The sequence below is a fragment of the Octopus sinensis genome, linkage group LG5 (assembly GCF_006345805.1).
Source record: "Octopus sinensis linkage group LG5, ASM634580v1, whole genome shotgun sequence".
Taxonomy (NCBI): domain Eukaryota; kingdom Metazoa; phylum Mollusca; class Cephalopoda; order Octopoda; family Octopodidae; genus Octopus; species Octopus sinensis.
Genome location: NC_043001.1, coordinates 51,565,707 through 51,585,667, shown reverse-complemented (window position 1 = coordinate 51,585,667; position 19,961 = coordinate 51,565,707). Strand labels below are relative to the sequence as shown.

The following is a 19,961-nucleotide window of genomic DNA, read 5'->3' as shown; positions in this document are numbered from 1 at the left end:
CTCGCGAGTATTCATTGATTCTTTAACATTAACTTCACCTACCCTAGATGCAGCAGGAATGGTAAGATTATGAACGAAAGAAAGTATTTCATGTAAAATTTTCTGTATTAAATTTTTTCTTAAAATCTTATAAAATCGTTTCTAGTTTCTTCTCGAAATGCAAATTCAAACATTAAACCAAATATGATGCTCATTTTCAGTGTGATCGCCTCTATAGACTTCCAAAATGGCAAAAATAGCTGAGTCGTTAGAACAGCGAACGAAATTCCTTGCAGTATATTTTCCTCTTTTTGGCGTTTTTTATTCAAATCACGCCGAGGCCCATAGTCACGAGATAGTGAGTTCGACTCCCGGACCGACCTGTGTGTTGTGTTCTTGAGCAAAACACTTTATTTCACGTTGCTCCAGTCTTTACCTTTTAGTATAGCCGACAGATTAAATTAAGAAATGGAATCAAACACAGGTGTTATTCAAACCATTTATACTTCCAACATATGTTTCGAAGAAAGCATTTATATTATTCCGGAGGGAATAAAAATGATGTAAAGCAATTTAATCATCGTGTCAAAGAAAGAAAGTGAAACAAACCGCATCAACAAGCCATTTTAACTGAATATAATCACCGTGTATATGATGAAGGGGAACGCTGACAAATTATTTTTAAAAAACGCTAATATATATATATATATATATATATATATATATATATATATATATATATATTACGGAGACTTGATCTGAGATCGTGTGCTGGAACGAAAACAATTGCAGCGTGGAAGGTGTTTATAAGCCATTTAAGAAACACACAAAAACCGTTAGATTCACTTCAACATTTAAATTTAATTTGTCAAAATATTTTCGTCGCTTTGAGATCGCGACCTGTTCACTGACAAAACTTCGTGCTTCATCTGAGAAAGTAACAGTTAGTTCATGATATATATGTACGTATGTATGTGTGTGTGTATGTATGTGCGTATGTATGTATGTACCTATGTATGTATGTATGTATGTATGTATGTATGTATGTATGTATGTGCGTATGTATGTGTGTACATGTATGTACGCATGCATGTGTGCATGCCTATACGCATGTATGTATGTACTTACGTATGTATGTGAGTATTTAGGAGAGTGCGTAGACGTGTCTGTATATGTGTAAATATGTATGTACATGTGAACGTATGTTTATGTAATGATATGTGTCAGTTCAAGTTGAATACATTACTGTTACCTTGTTGAAGGTTGTATATATACGTACACACATATACATTTATATAGACACACACACACATATATATATATTATATGTGTGTGCGTTTGTCCCTCTCACCACCGTCTAACGGTGAATGGATACAACCTCTTAGATATATATATGCACATATAACCTTATACATATATACAAGTACACACAATCATATAGACACTTCCACATACAAATATACGTATAATCTTAAAGTATACACACATATACGCTCATCCAGCTCTACATACATACACACACACACATATATATATATATATATATATATATATATATATATATTTATACATACATACACACATACATATACATATATATATATACATATATATGACACTCTTTTCAAGGACAACGGTTAAAATTCAAACTTGCTTTATTTTATTCTATTAATCCTTTTTTATTTTTTATTTTTACATGTATACATATATATATATATTTACACATACTCATATGTGCATGCATGTACATACTTATACACTAACATACACAACACAACACATACGCACACGTATACACACATACATCTACACATACGTACATACATATCAAACAATGTACGCTCGTACGGTTATATATAACTGCATATATGTATTTTAGTACCATGCATTTCAACATGTAAGGATGGATTACTAAATGTAAATGAGAGAGAGATGGGTGGTTATAGAATGGTACTCCCGAGTGGAATCTGGATGTTACCCCATTCGGATTTTCGGTTGAGAGTGGGTTTGTATTCTTGTATACAGACAGCTTCAGTGACCTGTTTCAGCATTGCATCAGTGGATGTGTAGATAAGATGTTTAACTTAAGTCTCCCTAAGGAGCCCTTGTAGCAGTCTACATGCTGTAGACTGCCACAAGGGCTCCTTAGGTAACTTAAGTTAAACATCTTATCCACATATTGAAAAGAGCACATAAAGATCAGATGAACTCGTACTTCTTCCGCTCTATTTGTGCCACAGCTCTGGAGAAACCATGGTACTTCAGGGCAGCTGTAATTAAATTATTTGGCGAATTGCCTTCTGCGATTTCCCAGGCACGCATGAACAATGATATCTCTGCAGACTTCCAATTTCTCGTCATCTTCTTTGTGGTGTGGCTATTGTTGTGAGTGCAGTTGGTTTTTGAGTGTAAATATAGAGAGAACAGAGGTGTGATGGAAGAATGAGGGGAGGGGAGTGAGAATAAGTTGGGGTAGATGAGGGGATAAGAGCAAGCTGGGGGGTAAGAGACCAAAGGGGTGACGGGGAAATGTAGGCAATTTGAGGCAGAGAAGAAATTAAGAGGGAAGCAGAGATGAGGGAAGTGTAGGTCTGCAGAGGAGATGGGCAGGTACCGGTGGGAGATTGGGTTCTAGGTGTGGGTGGATGGAGATAGAAAGCAAATGAGGAGGGGATTAAATGGGAGTGAGAGAGAGGAGAAGATAAAGACTAGATACACATTGATTCTAGTACAGGGAGAGAGCTAAAAGAGTGACAAGGAAGAAGGATATATAATTGGAGATTGAGGGAGAGGGGGAGAGAGAGACTAACTACACATTGATTCTAGTACAGAGAGAGAGAGAGAGAGAGAGAGAGAGAGAGAGGAGAGAGAGAGAGAGAATGTATTGCTAGTGTGTAAGTGAGAATGTAAATATCTTCGTAAATAGGAACAAAGTGACGGAGAGAAAAAAGTGTGAAAGGAAAAAAGATATATATTTGGAGAATGAGAAAGAGACGGGGAGAGAGACTAGATATACACATTGATTCTTATATAAAGAGAGAGATAGGAGGAGGAGGAGGAGGATGTATTGCTAGTGTGTGAGTAAAAAAGTAAATATCTTTGTAAATAAATAAGACCTGAGTTATAAGAAGAAAAGAAAGAAGTTACATAATATATATATATGTGTGTGTGTGTATATATATATATATATATATATATAATATATATATATATATACAAATTGAGATAGGGGTTGTAAATGCAACCCTCCATGAGATAACATATATCCAATATACTGCTAGTGAAGTACCCAACAAAGTTAATACATAAATGTTAAGAATTGCGATGCAATTAATTCATTTACTGTATTATATGGGCAAAGGTAAAATGTTTTACCACAAATTCATAATACAAAATAAGAAAATGGAGAAATATATCCAAATCAAATATCAACTACCAGATAATACCCAATCACATACTTTATTAAACCACCACATCAGAAACTTTAAGGTCAAACATAATGATATAGAACAAAACAGTGTACATAAAGGAGTGTACATAAAGGAGTAATATGATACAATAAGTACAATATGTATAAGAGAATATAAATATAAATAAATATAAATATAAATATAAACTACATCTTACAGCTGTTTCGGCCATGCAGATAAGTATGTCTCATTTTACTTATATTAGCAATTTGTGGTAGATCGTGGTGGTTTAATGAAGTATGTGATTGGGTATTATCTGGTAGTTGTTATTTGATTTGGATGTGTTTCTCCATTTTCTTATTTTGTACTATATATATATATATATATATATATATATATGTACCAGACTGGTTTGTTTTTGTTTTGTAAGCTCCTGAAAGAAAAATGAATTATTAGAACAAGAAAACGCCTGCATAACTATTAACGGAAATAAACGAACAGGATAGCAGAACTAAAAAGCCAATATTTATCAAACCTATGGGAAAGAAAAATATACAAAGAAGAGAAGAAAAGAAAATGTCGTTGCATAAATCAGAAATAAAATACAAAAGAGAGAATCGATAACTTATAGCTTTCTTTCAGGACCTTTGGTTAATTAGTTTATATAAAATGCACGTATATTATTTTTATCTCGAGTTTTTCTTAAAAGATAGAGTTGCACGTTGTTGTGAATTTTATGAAATTTTCTCTACTTTCTCGTAAATACGTGGAAGAATTTCCAGTTGGTATGTGGGAATTTCTTGATTGAAGAGACAGCGATGTTTGACTTCATGTTTTGTGTTGAAGATTCCTTCTGCTCAATACATTTATGTAGGTAATTTTAAATATATCGTAATTTTATAGATATATTGTATTTTAGTATACTTTCCTGATTAGTTTACTGTTTTCATTGAAATATTCTTAGGGTTTTTCAGGAGCACAGAAAAAAATCGTGAGGACCATACGGAACCTGAAGTGTATACATATATATATTCTTATATATATATACACACACACACACACAACACACACACACACACACATATATATATATTATATATATATATATATATATATATATATAATATATATATTACATACATATATAATTATAATTATGTGGATAAATTATCTATAAAGTTTATTTTAACGCACCGATCTACTTGGTAAAATTATTGATTAATTGATTAATTAATTAATTAATTTAATTGATAAATTTTAGCCTTTTATTTTTAATTTTAAAATATATATATGTATATATATATATAATATATATATATATATATATATATATATATATATATATATATATATATATATAATACTGTTCATAATGGCCCTCTCAGACATGCCCTCAGCCACGCAGAGAGCCACGATCACAAGTTATGCAGATGATACAAAAGTTTCACAAGCAATACAGAACCCTGAAGACACTAAACACCTGCAATGTGAGCTGGACAAAATATACAAGTGGGCTGAAAAGAATAGCATGCAGTTCAATGCTGAAAAGTTTCAAGCTTTATGCTATCAGCATGCAAAACTAAATGCAATACCCAATGAATACACTGGACCCGGAGGGATTGCAATCCCAGAGGCACAATCAGTGCGTGGCCTGGGTATTTACATAAGTGATGACGCAACCTTTCATGTACATGTTGCTAAATTGGCAATGAAATGTAGACGACTGGCCGGATGGATTCTTAGAACCTTTAGAACAAGAGAACAAAAAACCATGATAAACAATTTAATTTGGATTGGTTGATTCTCTCCATTTCGTTCCCTTATGATAAAAGCAAGGAATTTTGCCATCTCTAATTTTTTATTCTTTTTTTCTAAAACTCTCCTTGCAAACACGGTTATAGAACGTGCTTATCGATGTAAACATTGGCAGAAACATTCCTTTAGTTCATATAAGTGATATCTACCATTAAATATAATTTAAACATTGATTTTCTTCTTACATTTCACTTCCACTAGATTTATATTGTTTCCAAGACTTTAGGCTTTTATTTAATTCACATATTCTATATTTCTCATTTATTTGATTTCTGATTTTTTCTTTCTTTTACCTCTTCTCTTTCTATAGGCTGCCTTTGACGTTATAACCTCTAACGTTTTTTAAATAAACTTAATAGCGTTCAGTTCATCACTATACATATCCATCATATTCTGTTAAAATGTCTTATTGACGAGTTTTATTTCTTCATTTCTCTAAAGAGAAGATTACATTGTTTTACACCACACCATTTTATTTTTGAATAGTACCAATGATGTCTTCGAAACATGAGTCAGAAGTAAAAGAATTTGAATAACAATCCCAGAAGCTAAATCAGTGCGGGACCTGGGTATCGACATGAGTGATTATAATTCTTTCCAAGTGCACATTACCAAGATGGCATGAAAGTGCAGACGGCTGGCTGGCTGGATTCTGTCCTGAGAACCTTCAGACCAAGCGAGAAGGAAACCGTTATGGTCCTTTGGAATACATTCGACCTTAGCCGCCTGGACTACTGCTCCAGCTTTGGTCACTCCATAGTGTAAAATTAACAGCGGAGCTTCAAGCAACTTAGCGAATCTTCACAAAGAAGACCGTCTCATTGCAATACAGATAACGACAAATATATACATTTAGATTGACTACTGTCAGATCGGTGATGTTTGTTGAGTACTCTGCTTTCATTATTTGGTTGCTGTTATACAGTTGTAACTCGGGCAAATACGAACGAACCTTGTAAGGTGCAAAGACTGACATTTCTTGTCAAGGGTACAGGCGTCAGTCAGATCGTTGGTGTTTGATGTGCACTCCGCTTTCCTTATTCGATTGCTGTTATTCTGTGCATGTGTAAAGACCAGCTGTGTTTTGCATGGATGCCGTATTTTTACCCTTAACTTAGAAGTGGAGAAAGGCATAGTGCTAGATATAAAATATAAGCCATTTGGAGCTAGAAATATTGCGGTAAAACGTGAAGCATTCTTTCGTTAGAAGCAGCAACATTGCTTACTGTTAAATTATCCGTGTGGTAGCATTACGTTTCTTACCTTCTTTTATACATGTGTCCTACGCGAAATCTCTGATGAGCCCGAGTGACATTGATGACCTGGAGTCGCCTCTGATTATATATATATACTTTCTATATATGCAAGCCAAAAGGTAAGCTTCAATGATTTTACTCGCCATGCTAGAAATAGGAGCCAAATAGTCTTCAAATTGTTTCCTGCTGCCTTAAAATGTTACTAAAACATATGAAGTATACACTGAATAATATATTCCTCACCTATATAAAAAAGACAGGAATATTACACCCGGATAATTTTCATAGGCTTGCTTATAAGAGTTGACATGGGCTTAAACAACTTGTTTCTTTTTCTCTTGTCTAGCTATACTTCTATCTATGTATCCTGTTCTCTACTTCCTTCTCTGACTAAAATATCTTCTTGACTGATGGTTTTCATCATTTCTTTCTCTCGCATTCACACGCCCCCGTTTTACTCATGCAATACAGTGATCCCTCGCTACTTCGCGTTTCAACTATCGCAGATTCACGACTTCGCTGATTTTAAAAATATATATATATATGAACGCCTAAAAATTTTCATTAAATCCTTTAAAATATTGATAATAAATATTATTTCCTAGTCTAGGAACAACAAAACAAGAGTAACATAACAAAAAAAGAAAGAGCATATACTAGGGTATTTGAACTTAAGACTGGCTGTGATTGGTGCAATGGAGAGAGACGACGAATCACAGCTTTCTATTTTGTAATCTGGCCTGTGTAACAGTAAGAATATTTTAAAAAAACCTAAAGTGTTATTGCTTAACAGTTGTCCTTGTTATTAATAGACTACTATAATGGGTAGGTTGTTAACAGTACTGAGAGGGTTTTAAAAGTCCAAATACACGTTAAATAAATACTGTAAATATGGTGTCGCTACTTCGCGGAAATTTAGTTATCACAGCCTGTCTCGGAACCATTCTACCGCGATAAACGAGGGATCACTGTATGTTGAAAAATACTATGGACAGGGAATCATTGACTCTGTCTACATAATACGTCCACTTGTTCTGGACATATGCTGTATTGTCACACCAAGACTACAGTTAGTTTAATCATTCACTAACAAGAACGTAGTCGAGAGTAATCTTCTTTTCTTCCTCAGTCACATCTGCTTGACTACGTCATTCATCTCTCACACGCCAGTCTCCACACTTCTCAATACTCGTTATGCAAATATAAGCACAGACATGCATGTCGTACGCACGCACACACACACATATGCAAGCGTGCATGCACATAATCACTCACATAATTATTTTATTCTGCTACTTTCAGTCACTGGGCTGATGCAGTCATGCCAGAGTACAACTTAAAAGAGCTTTAGTCAATCATATCGAGCGCAGCACTTATTTCACTCTGATAGATATATTATCGACGGAAATTCATCGAATCGCTATGTTCCGTATTGTTTTCTCTGATATACAACATTAATCTAATGCTGATAAATAAACAAGAACAAACACGTACATACACACATACACACACAATATTCATACGTGCGTGTACATGCACACGAATATATTTTCTATTTCTTTACTTACTCTCGCAATTCATTTTATTTTTCTCTTTGCCACTACACATTCTCATTTTTCTTTTGTCCACTCTCACTGTTCATCTGTCAACTATTGGCGCAATCTTGCGATCCGCCTTAATAGTCTATTTATTTAAACCATATTATACAAGAATAAAAACACACAGGATCAACCACATATGCAAAACTTAATACACACACTCTCTGTTTCACACACACGCACCACTCCACACTAAACAATGGATTGATTTTGCCCATTATCTAAAAATATTTGTGTTTTTCAATCAACAAATGCATTTTGTCTAATCTTCATATATGAGTGTGTGTGTGTGTGTGTGTGTGTACATAAATTTATACATATATATATATATATACACATATATACATGTATATATATATATATATATATACATACATATCTATCTATCTATCTATCTATCTATCTATCTATCTATCTATCTATCTATCTATCTATCTATCTATATATCTATCTATCTATCTATCTATCTATCTATCTATCTATCTATCTATCTATCTATCTATCTATCTCTCTCTCTCTCTCTCTCTCTCTCTCTCTATATATATATATATATATATATATATGTGTATATACATACACAAATAGAGTTAATCCAAACATGAAGAAAGAGAAAACACAACGCTAGGACGTGGAACAAGTATAGTGTTATTGGACACCTAGGAAAGGAAGGAAAGAAGAAGGATTTTAACGTTTCGAGCGGACCTTTTCGTCAGAAACATAAAATACATATATACATATAGATATACATACATATACATATATATACATACATATATACATATACATGCACATATGTATACTTACATATACATACATGCATACACATATATATACATACATACATATAAATATATATATATGTATGTATGTATGTATGTATGTATATATATATGTATGCATATATTATATAAAATCTGTTCTGGCCGTGTGTGCGTGTGTCTCTTCTAGGATCTCGGGCATCCTCCATCCGATTGCGCTCAAATTTGATATGTAGACGGTATTAGGGCGTGTATAAGTCTTAAACAAATTACAAAAATCGATTCCAGGTGAGAATGCGATCAACAAAGCCGTGGAACGTGCATTTGTACGCGCAAGTATATCAACTGTTGGGATCGATACTACGCTTACGCGAGAAAAATGCACGTACAGTTTGCGCAAACAAAGCCGGCTGGCTTGAAATAATGCCAGAAAGTGCAGTATATTTAAGAGACCCAAAAAAGTAAGATGCAAAAGAGATATTTTCTTCAAACTTGGCATGAAGGAAGGAAAGACAATTTGGTTTCTCAAGTTCTTTTTTTGCCTTAACTTCATTTAACAAAACCAAAATTTTTATTGAAATAAATGCATGCTTAATTATTTTTAATGAAACGAAAACACTGATTGCTTTTTATTCAGCAGATATGAATCAGCACCGTCCATTGGACGGGGTGTGCATTTTGTTCGTGTATATATATATACACGCCATTTCCGCTCCACCGGTCACTCCTTGCAACACCTATCTGTGTTCGGTTTGTCCTTACACAGAGGCCATCCGGATTCCCGTTTGCGCCGTGAACAGGAATTAATCTTCTCTCTTCGCTCTTATACGCCATTTGGTCTCAACTCTCCCCACCTCCTCATCTAACCCCCTCCCCCCCTCCTCCCCCCTCCTCACCATCCTTTCTCCCCCCGACCCCTACTCCTTCAGTCCTCATCCTTTCACCCCTACTCCCCTTCCCTTCTTCCCTCTTTCTCCCTCCCTCTTCCCCTTCCCTCTGCTCCCTCACTCCCTCTCTCCCCTTCTCTCTCCCCCTCTCCCTCTTTCCTCCTTCATCCCCCTCTCCCTTCCTTCTCCCCCATCCTCTCCTCTTCCCCTTCTCCTCCCCCTCTTCTTCCCCTCCCCTTCTCTCCCCCCTCTTCTCCCCCTCCCCTTCTCTCCCCCCTCTTCTCCTCACTACACCACATGACTTTACACATCACATCACATATGATGTGCCATACTAATACACACACCAACTAATACATACTAATACGTACTAATACATACTAGTACATACTAATACTTACACCAACCCTATACATACACACGTCCAGACCCCGCATACGCACTTATACTCTCTCACACACCACACACACACACCATACATACCAATACGTACTAATACACTACTAATACATACTAATACATACACCAACCCCATACATACGCACGTCCAGACCAATCCTACGCACTAATACTCTCTCATACACACACACACACACACCCTTATACATACTAATACATACACCAACCCTATACATACACACATCCAGACCCCTCCCACCCACTTTAGCTGGTCCCTCAACCCTATTATCAACCCTATTATCTCCCCTTATTTCGCTCTCGCGTCTCATGTTTGATCTTTGACCTCTGGCCGAAATCAGATCGCCATGTTGATTCGTTAGCTACTGCACGCATTTTTTTTCTCTCCTTCTTTCTGTGTTTTTCTCTCTCTGTGTATCTTTCTGTTGAAGAGCGTAGGCTCGAAACGTTAAAGACTTGTTTTATTTATATTTCCTGAGCGCCATACTAATACAATTGTTCGTTTGTTTTCCACCTGCCTTCGTCTTTTGTTTATTTTCATAAAGCTTCCCGTTATATATATATGTACTTTGGATATGATAGGCGAGTTCAACAAAAATTTAGATTCAGATGAATATGGTACTTAAGTTGAAGCACCAGAATTTAATACGGTATTATCCATACAATTTCAAAGTAAGATGATTAAAATCAAAATAAGCCACAAGGATATCCAAACGTAATGCAGTACGATCGTTTGATGCAACTCCATTTAATTGAACAATGTAATCATTACATCAATTTAAAATGCAGAGCAAACCTCAGCTGCACAAAGACATAGAATTTAATTAAATTAGAACCGATGGACACATTAGTATAATTATACCTAAAATCTCCAAGAAGTTAAGGAAATAGACAAAGAACATGATGAAGTTTATGTACACACACACACACACACACGCTCATATATGAAGATGAGAATAATTGACAAAATTCTTTTGTTGATTGAAAAACGCAAACATTGTTACATAATGGACAAAATCAATATATAAATTGTCATTTCAATTACGCAAAAATGATAATAACACTGACAACACATTTTAACAGATAAATTTGTCAAAATTACATAAAAATATCCTGAAATACTAAAGAATAAATTTATTCAATAAAATCGCCATTGACTTCGATTACGGCCTCCAGGTGACTTCGGAATCTTCCGCAACTCTCCTGGACTGTCTCCTTGTTTAAGCTGGTGAATGCTGCCATAATCCCCGCCTTCGGTTCGGTTCATCTTTGCTGTTATAAGGCGTTTTGTTGGTCTCTCGCTCGACTGCGCCCCACACATAATCAAGAGGGTAGCAGTCTGTGGAGTTAGGTAGCCAGATGTTATGTGTGATGTGGTCACAGAAATTGTCAGACGGTTATAATTGGGTTCTCCTGCTAGTGTGGCATGGTGCAGAGTCCTGACGCCAAACATAGGGTCTTTCAGCAGCCACCCTCTTGACCCAGGGCAGCACTACTTCATCCAGGCACTTGTTGAGTCTGAGGCCATGTGGGAAGATGAATGGAGGCATAACGTCGCCATCACTAGTAATCATTCCAAATACCATGATGTTGACTGGATGTTTGATTTTTATCACTCTCGGTACATGTTTTGGGGATACGGCAAGTCAAAGGTTGTTCTGTGTGTTGACCATCTGACCCATGTAGACATTTTTCATGTCTGAGAAAAACCAAAGTATGCTCGGTTGGAGGGGATGCTTGAGTTTGTTTAAAAGCTTCGTGGCGCGGTCTTTCATCTTGTCCTTGATGGCTTGGGGTAAAAATTGGCCCTTTCTCATCTTGTACGAGCAATAACGAATGTCTTCATGCACTACCTGCCTGATTAGAAACTCAGACACTCCCATGTCCCTGGTGATAGACTTGATTCACTTGGAGGGATCGTTGTCAATCTTGACCTGGATCTCACTAAAAGATTCCGCAGTTCTCTGCTTATCAGAACGATCAGTGTGAGTTTTCCGAGCTACTGTACCTCTGTAATAACTATGATAGACTCATCCAACTCTTTCCGAATCCTCTGCACTCTCCTCAGATTGACACCTGTACACTCTGAAATGTTCGTATTGGAGTTTCCGACACGAATGCGAAGCAGTACGGCATTTCATTTCTAAATTTCTAGCAGAGTGGATTGTTTCATGGTGTTGTTTTTCTCACAGACGGTACCCAACTGACCTTATTATAGTGTGTCGTAGACAAAACCAAAAACAATCGATGCGCATGCGGGGAATTAAAAATATAAAATAGCGACAATTTACCCATTGCCCCCTGTATATATATGTGTGTGTGTGTTCAAATTTACAGGAAAGACGAAGACAGGTGAAGGAACAAGAAGGTACACTAATTTAACGTTCGAGAATAATAATAATGTATTCCTAGTTATATAAATATTCTTACAGACAAGAACTGTAGGTCATAGCAAGAACGCTTTTGATAATAGGCCTATGCATTTGAAGCCGACCTAGGTTTCAACACCAACAGCAACAACAACAATAATGATAATGTGTTTACACAAACCTTCAAATACATGCAAACCTACTTAACAAAACAGGTATCAATCGATATTGCTTAGCTAAATGCCAGTAAACTCATCTACCATAAGCAAACGTGTAGATTGGCATAACTCATCTAGTAGACACTTCCATTTATCAACCGGCTTATTCACTGGTCTTCTTTCTTGCATTTGTGTACTGAACGGCATTTCAGCAGTTAAACTTCTTAGCAGGTGTTGTGTAGGAAAGAGAGAGAAAGAGAACAGCTTAGTCAGAGAAGAGAACAGTTTAGTCAGAGAAAGAAGAACAATGAGATCATGACCTATTTCATAGTCGTACCGACTAGTAAGAGGAAAATTGAAAGATATCTTCAGACGGGAAAGTTTAAACGCTTGCAAATCTATCACTTAACAACAGGAAAGGCTTCTTTGAAGGTTCCGCTTACAAAAATTTCACTAAAAAACTTTTGATCTTTTCGGTTTGAACGGCAGTTTTTTTCTAGCGGTGTCATGTGAAATTGTCACCCATAATTATGACCTTAGTATCGATCTATTGCATTTCAATCTCTTTTAGGGTTAGGGTTAGGTTTGAGGTGGGGGAAGGGTATCTTTTTTTTCTTCACAAATGTAAATAAACCCAATCAGTTTCTTAAACGAGGGACATATTCATACGGCACAGAATGTTTTTTTTACCTCAATAGACGTATTTGATTGGTTGAAATTGCAGAAATTGAAGAAAAACAACAACAAATATCTTACAAACTATAGAATTTTCTCAATAAAGCCAAGAGAAAAATATGTTTTATAAACACATTCTACCAGTATACGAAGTTTAAAATTTTTTAGTTACCTAGAAATTATGTTAAAAACTGCCGTTCAAACCGAAAAGGGGACGATCGGATTGCCCAAAAGAAAAGGCAGGAGTTGTTTGACGAGAATGATGTAACCATCATCCGTCTTATTGAAGCCAAACTTAGGATGCACCTCGCATTCGAGAACCATGCCACTGCAGAGAACAAACGAAAACACCAACAAGCGCCAGGGGAATGCCACCGAGTAATTAGAGAAGCTCAGGACATCTAATGGGAGAGGAAAGCAGAAGAGATGAAAAAATATGCGGAACACCTGTAGTTACTCGGTGTTGTTTCTGATATCGTTTTTCGTAAAGTAGTGAGGTGCACGGAGCTACTTTGCGTCGCCTGCCGCGATATGGGTTCTTCCGGTATCTCAGATAGAAACCAGTCCAGACCCCCCTTGCATATATATATATAATTATATATGTTATATGAATATATATATGTATATATATATTATATATATATATGTATATATGATTATATAGATGTATATATATAATTATATATATATATATATTATATATATATATATATAAGTATTATATATATATATTATATATATATATATATATATAAGAAATATTGAGTTTCTAAATCTCTCGGTAGAGAGGTGTACGGTGGTGGAGCGATATAATGGTTTATACTGTCAATCTAACAAGAACGTGACAGTAGGGGGTACACCACCGTTATATAGCCTAGGAGGCATCGAACGCGTTCGATGCCTCCTAGGGCTATATAACGGTGGTGTACCCCCTACTGTCACGTTCTTGTTAGATTGACAGTATACAACCATTATATATATATATATATATATATATATATATATATATATATATATAAAAATTGAAGTTCGAAAATGCTGCTATATTATACAATTTTTAATTTTTATATATACATTATAACATGTTTCAGTTCCTGAAATGAACCTTATCAAAAAAAGTTATATATAAAAAAACACAGCTCATGCCGTCAAACACAAGAAATTCATTTACAATACACAACGGAGTCAGACATCTTAAAGTTCAAATATAGTTTGAAGTAAGTTCATTCATGCTATATGTTCAAAGTGTTCGATGCAGTGGCCCACGGTGGCGATACGTATTTAATACAAAAAACAGATCAAAGTGGTGGAAAGCAGTCAATACAGAAGATTGATGTTCCCGAAAGAGCGAGGAATTCATTTTTACCTTGAGCAATTGTGATGACCCATGGTGGATGTTCGCTGGGTGATTCTAGTGAGTCTTGTGAATAGTTCGGGTTTTATAATGCCTGTTAGGTGGTCAGTCCAGTGTAGCGTGACGTCATCAACGTTTTGACCAATCGTTTCGTTAGGTGGCTTTAGTCAAGCAGAACGGTACGTCATCAACATTCTGACCAATCGTGACCTATCGCTGTATTATAACTGCCTCTTGTGTGTATCCTGTTTTAACCAGTCGTTTCGTTAGGTGGCTTAGTCAAGCAGGACGGTACGTCATCATGATTCTGACCAATCTATATATATATATATACATATATATATATATATATATTATATATATATATATATATATTATTATATATATATATATATATATATATATATATATATATATATATATATATAATATAATTGTATATATATATATATAATTGCATATATATAATTTTATACATATATATTATAATTATATTATACAAAATTGCATATGTATATAAAATTATATATAGACCATAAGAAATGGAGCAATAAACAGTAAGAAGTGGATCGTTGGTGTTATAAAGTTTTTATTGAAGAAGAGAGTATGTTTATAGCTATGTGGCTGCAGAAACAAAAACAACTGTTAATTCTCCAATATTTACGTATAAAACCAAAAACGTAATCTACCAAAGCGATGTACTTGCAAATAATTACAAGAAGTCTTATATAGGAGCAACTATAAATGAAATGATACTTGGATACAATTTCCACCGATCTAGTTTCAGAAATAGAAATAAAGCAAACTCTACCGGACTTAGTAGTTACATATGGGAATTGAAAGACAAAAATATTAACTATAGTTTACAATGGCGCATCCTAGCCAAAACTTCCTCATATAACATTATCAATAATCGCTGTGAACTCTGTATAAACGAAAAATTCTTCATTTTAATGGCCAAATCACCTCTATTTAACAAATGACAAGAACATTTTTTGTTTGCATACAGACTGATTCATATTCTCAAAGTATTGACACATCCTATTTATCCTTTAAATATCGCTAACCCCTATTGTACAGGTTCTTAGCGAACCTACTTAACCTTTTATTACCGCCCTTTAACCTTCCCACGTACTAATTAACACTACTCAACTTCACTCCAAATTATAAACTAATTACTGAAAGTTTATACTTATCTTACATACTACGCTAGGTTACTATTTTCCTATAATTTAAGTTCATATGATAGCTAGACTACCGACTAATTTTACAAGCTATAATTTCCCTATCGATCTTATTGTTTTTCTATGCACTCTTCAACTTTTTCTATTGTTCCTTTACTTAGCCCATTTGCACACTATATCGTACATATTCTAAATAATAACTTTATCCTTATATTACGGCTTCCATTGAAAATACAGGAGCTAACTTACAAACTATAAAATAGTGTCACATAGGTCCAAATAACTACACGAGATATCCCCAATAGCGAAAATTCCCTCAGATATACCGGCGGTCAACTAGCAATTAGCACCAGATGTCAGAACCTACGGTTACGTGGAATTATGAAACTAACTAATTATAAGACCATGGATTTAATTAAATCTCTTTTCTTCTATCCTCCAACTGATACATTGAATTATGGATTTCACTAAAATGTAAAACTATTGAATTAACGAACGTTTTTCCTTTTTCCCTTTCTCTTCCTCACATTTTCATATATTTTCCTTCTATGATATCTATCAAGTGCAACGAGGTAAATGCAAGTTTACCCCAGCTTGATTATACTGAAACAACTGTAAACATACTCTCTTCTTAATTAAATAATGAATTTATAACACCAACGATCAACTTCTCCCTGTTTATTGCTCCATTTCTTATCGTCTTTATATATATTAAACCTTTTAAATTACTTACTACTGTTTACCTTATAACAAGGACCATATATACTGAGGTAGTACCAGGAGTGCCTATGGATACATTTATCCCTTAGATGGTTACATTACCTCTAACTTATATCTTATAATTATATATATAAAAATTCTATAATTTTATACATAATTAAAATAAGGGGTCAGCTGCACAATTTGAATATTCAAAACTTTTTGGGAATTCCTAAAAACAAGATCATGTGTAAGACAATTCTGTATTCTCTGTAAATGCATAAAAACCGTTTTAAGGGCTAAATACTGTTGTTATTAGATTAGCGAAACAATTATGAGAACGGAAGCAAGGAATAAACCCAGCTTTCCCGGGAAATATTATTATCAAAATTATAATTATATATATAGAATCATATATATATGTGTGTGTGTGTGTGTGTGTGTGTGTGTGTGTGTGTGTGTGTGTGTGTGTGTATGTGTGAGTGTCTATAACCTACAACATATGTGGGAAATTCTGTCTGTAGGTGTGTTTGTGGAGTTGTTAGCTAACCCTTCCTACGTCGTTTTATCGATTTTGATGAAACTAGACACGTTATTAGACCTCATGTCGGGAAACCTTATAGCTTACTCAGATTGTTTAAAAAGTCGATAACTGGACCTCTAAAAAAGATTCCCATATATATCTAATAATTTTTTTTTTACGGCCAAGGGAAATGGCCCATTCACCCCTTGAAAAGATCCTTATGTATAACTAATATATTTTATTTTAACAGTCAAGGGTAACAACCCTTTCATGTTCCTAAATTATTTGGTATAAATCAAGTTGAGTGTGCTTATTTCTTAGTATTTGAACTGTTAGAGAGAATTTGGCAATATATCGCGTACAACATATAAACAAGTAAATACTCATTTCTTGAACAATAGATCCACTTATTTCGGTTAATAACTTATTCACGAATATACCAATACTAGCGCCACGGAGGGTAATATTATAGATATATATAATTGTATAATATATATATAAATATATATAATATAATATATATATATATATATATATATATATATATATTATATAAATTATATATAACTATATATATATATATATATAATATATAATTATATATATAATATATATATATAATATCTATATATATATATATATATATATAATATATATACTTGTAAATGTAATATGTGACAATCATTCGGTAGCCACGATAAAACTCCGAGTTTCGGATGTCGGGGCGGAAATCCACGCCGCCATCTCTTCAGTTATCCGGCCATCGGAAAAAAATGATTATTAAACAAAGGGAAATTACTATGTGATTGACCGTTATTAAGACAAAAGAGCTATTTGAATATGTGAGCATTCTAGATGTTTCATTTTGAAGAAGGGCAAAGTATTGGCGATATGTTTGTATGTACGTATGTATGTATGTGTTGTATGTATGTATGTATGTATGTGTGTGTGTGTGTTGTGTGTGTGTCACTCTGAAGGATGGAAGTATTGGATGGACAAAATGTTGTTACATAAAAGCGAGTGAGTAGGAGTATGAAAGTATCGCGTGACAACGTATGGATATGCAAGCAAAGGTTGTGTTTTAGTGACATTCTTTTTGTTTTTCATATTAGATAACTTGTGAACGTAAACATCCGCAAACACTGACGAATTTGTATGAAATTCTCTACGTGTTGAGAACGAGAGAAAAATACATAGCGAGAGAAAGAGATCTTTCGTAAAAACTAGCTGTCACTGAGGGAAACAAAATAATTTGAGAGAGGGGGGAGAAAAGGCAGGGAAATAAAAATGAGATACAAATATCGAGAAAGAGAGAAAGAGAGGGAGAGAGAGAGAATATGATAGATCAAAGAGAACGAAGAAAAAATGAGATTTAGAACATGCAGTCTGAAAGGAGGCAACTGGGGAGGAACATATCAATTTCATAGAAATGAAATGGTGGTTAAAGAATCGGACATACACATTTTAACATATTAAATAACTAATAAAAGCATCCACTCATGCATATAAAACTCTTGCATACATATAAATAATGTGATATATAGTATTGGGAAGGAAAAAGTGAAAATTTCTCTAAAGAAATTTAGAAGAGATTACGGCGTATTAGATTAAAGCTGTTCAATTTTAAATTTGATTCTAACGAAAGAAAAGAAATGTTTCAAGTTAAACAATAAACCTCGCTAAAACGTACAAGATTTCTGCAAATATTTGACCCTAACTAGACAAACCGACGCATATGATATGTGTTTCATTTAAGGTGGAATATCTGAAATAGTAGAAAGCCGGATTAAATGTTTTATCCCAATTAATAATTTCCTTTCCTTTTCTATCGTTAAGTCCTGGTGTTGAACAACTCAGAAGGTCATCCTCTTGTGGAGGAATTAAAAGAGAAGCAGTCAAGTATTGGAGGTTATATAATCCGTGGTAATATTCAGTCCCGTACACACTAGTAATCTATTGGACAGTTTCTGGAGTTATTTCCCCAAACTGGAATGGCGGATGGCAGAATCTATTGTATGACAAAAAAGCGTCTCGTTATTTAGTTACGTTCCTTATTGCTCTCCCTTCAAATCACAGTGAGTAGTGTTTTGTCGTTCATATTTTAGGGCCAATGAAATAAAGTGCTAGTCTAGGCAGCAAGAATCATTGTATGGTTAGAGAAGTTCAATTTATTCCTACAACTCAACACCTTACACGACAGTCTTCTGCTATAGATCCGCGCTGATCAATGCTTTGCGAGTGGATCTGGTAGAGAAACTGTGTGGAAGGCCGTCATATATCCAGACAATGAGCCTCTCATTCTCTTCAATGACATGTTAATTTTGGAGAAATTCTGGATTCTTGAGATTATCTCCCTTTGTCATGTCGAGCTGCTCATAATTGCCATTTGGTAACTATAATAGATCAATATATATATATATGTATATATACATGGATATATACATATGTATACATATATATATGTATATATATATATACATCTATATATACATTTATATATATATATACTTATATATATACACACTTATATACATACATATATATATATATATATATATATATATATATACACATGTATATACATATATATATATATATACGTATATATATATGTACACACATATATATGCATGAATATATACACTATATATATTTATATGCATATGCATATATGCATATACATACATATATAGATTTACATATATACATATACAAATATATATATATAACGCTTTGGTCCACCGTTTCAACTTTGCACCAAGACCCCGCCGAGCCAACCTCACTCGGGCCGAATCCATTGCCCTTCGCCACCTCGCCGTCGTCGTGATGACATTGTCATCAAACCGGCGACAAAGGCGGGGCAGTGGTAGTGTGGGGCG

General features: G+C 34.5%; 1 protein-coding gene across 4 annotated transcripts in view; it reads right to left on the bottom strand.

Moving 5' to 3' along the window:
* LOC115212411 (beta-1,3-galactosyl-O-glycosyl-glycoprotein beta-1,6-N-acetylglucosaminyltransferase) overlaps positions 1 to 19,961 on the bottom strand; it is a 127,072-nt gene that overhangs the window by 48,916 nt on the left and 58,195 nt on the right. Inside the window, exon 1 of one of the 4 annotated variants that reach the window (XM_029781317.2) lies at positions 3,607 to 3,702. The exons of the other annotated variants lie outside the window; for them this stretch is intronic. Coding sequence (XP_029637177.1) covers positions 3,607 to 3,640 — 34 coding nt within the window. The 5' untranslated portion in view covers positions 3,641 to 3,702. Of the gene's footprint in view, positions 1 to 3,606; positions 3,703 to 19,961 lie in introns of those variants that run through there. 4 annotated transcript variants of the gene reach the window in all.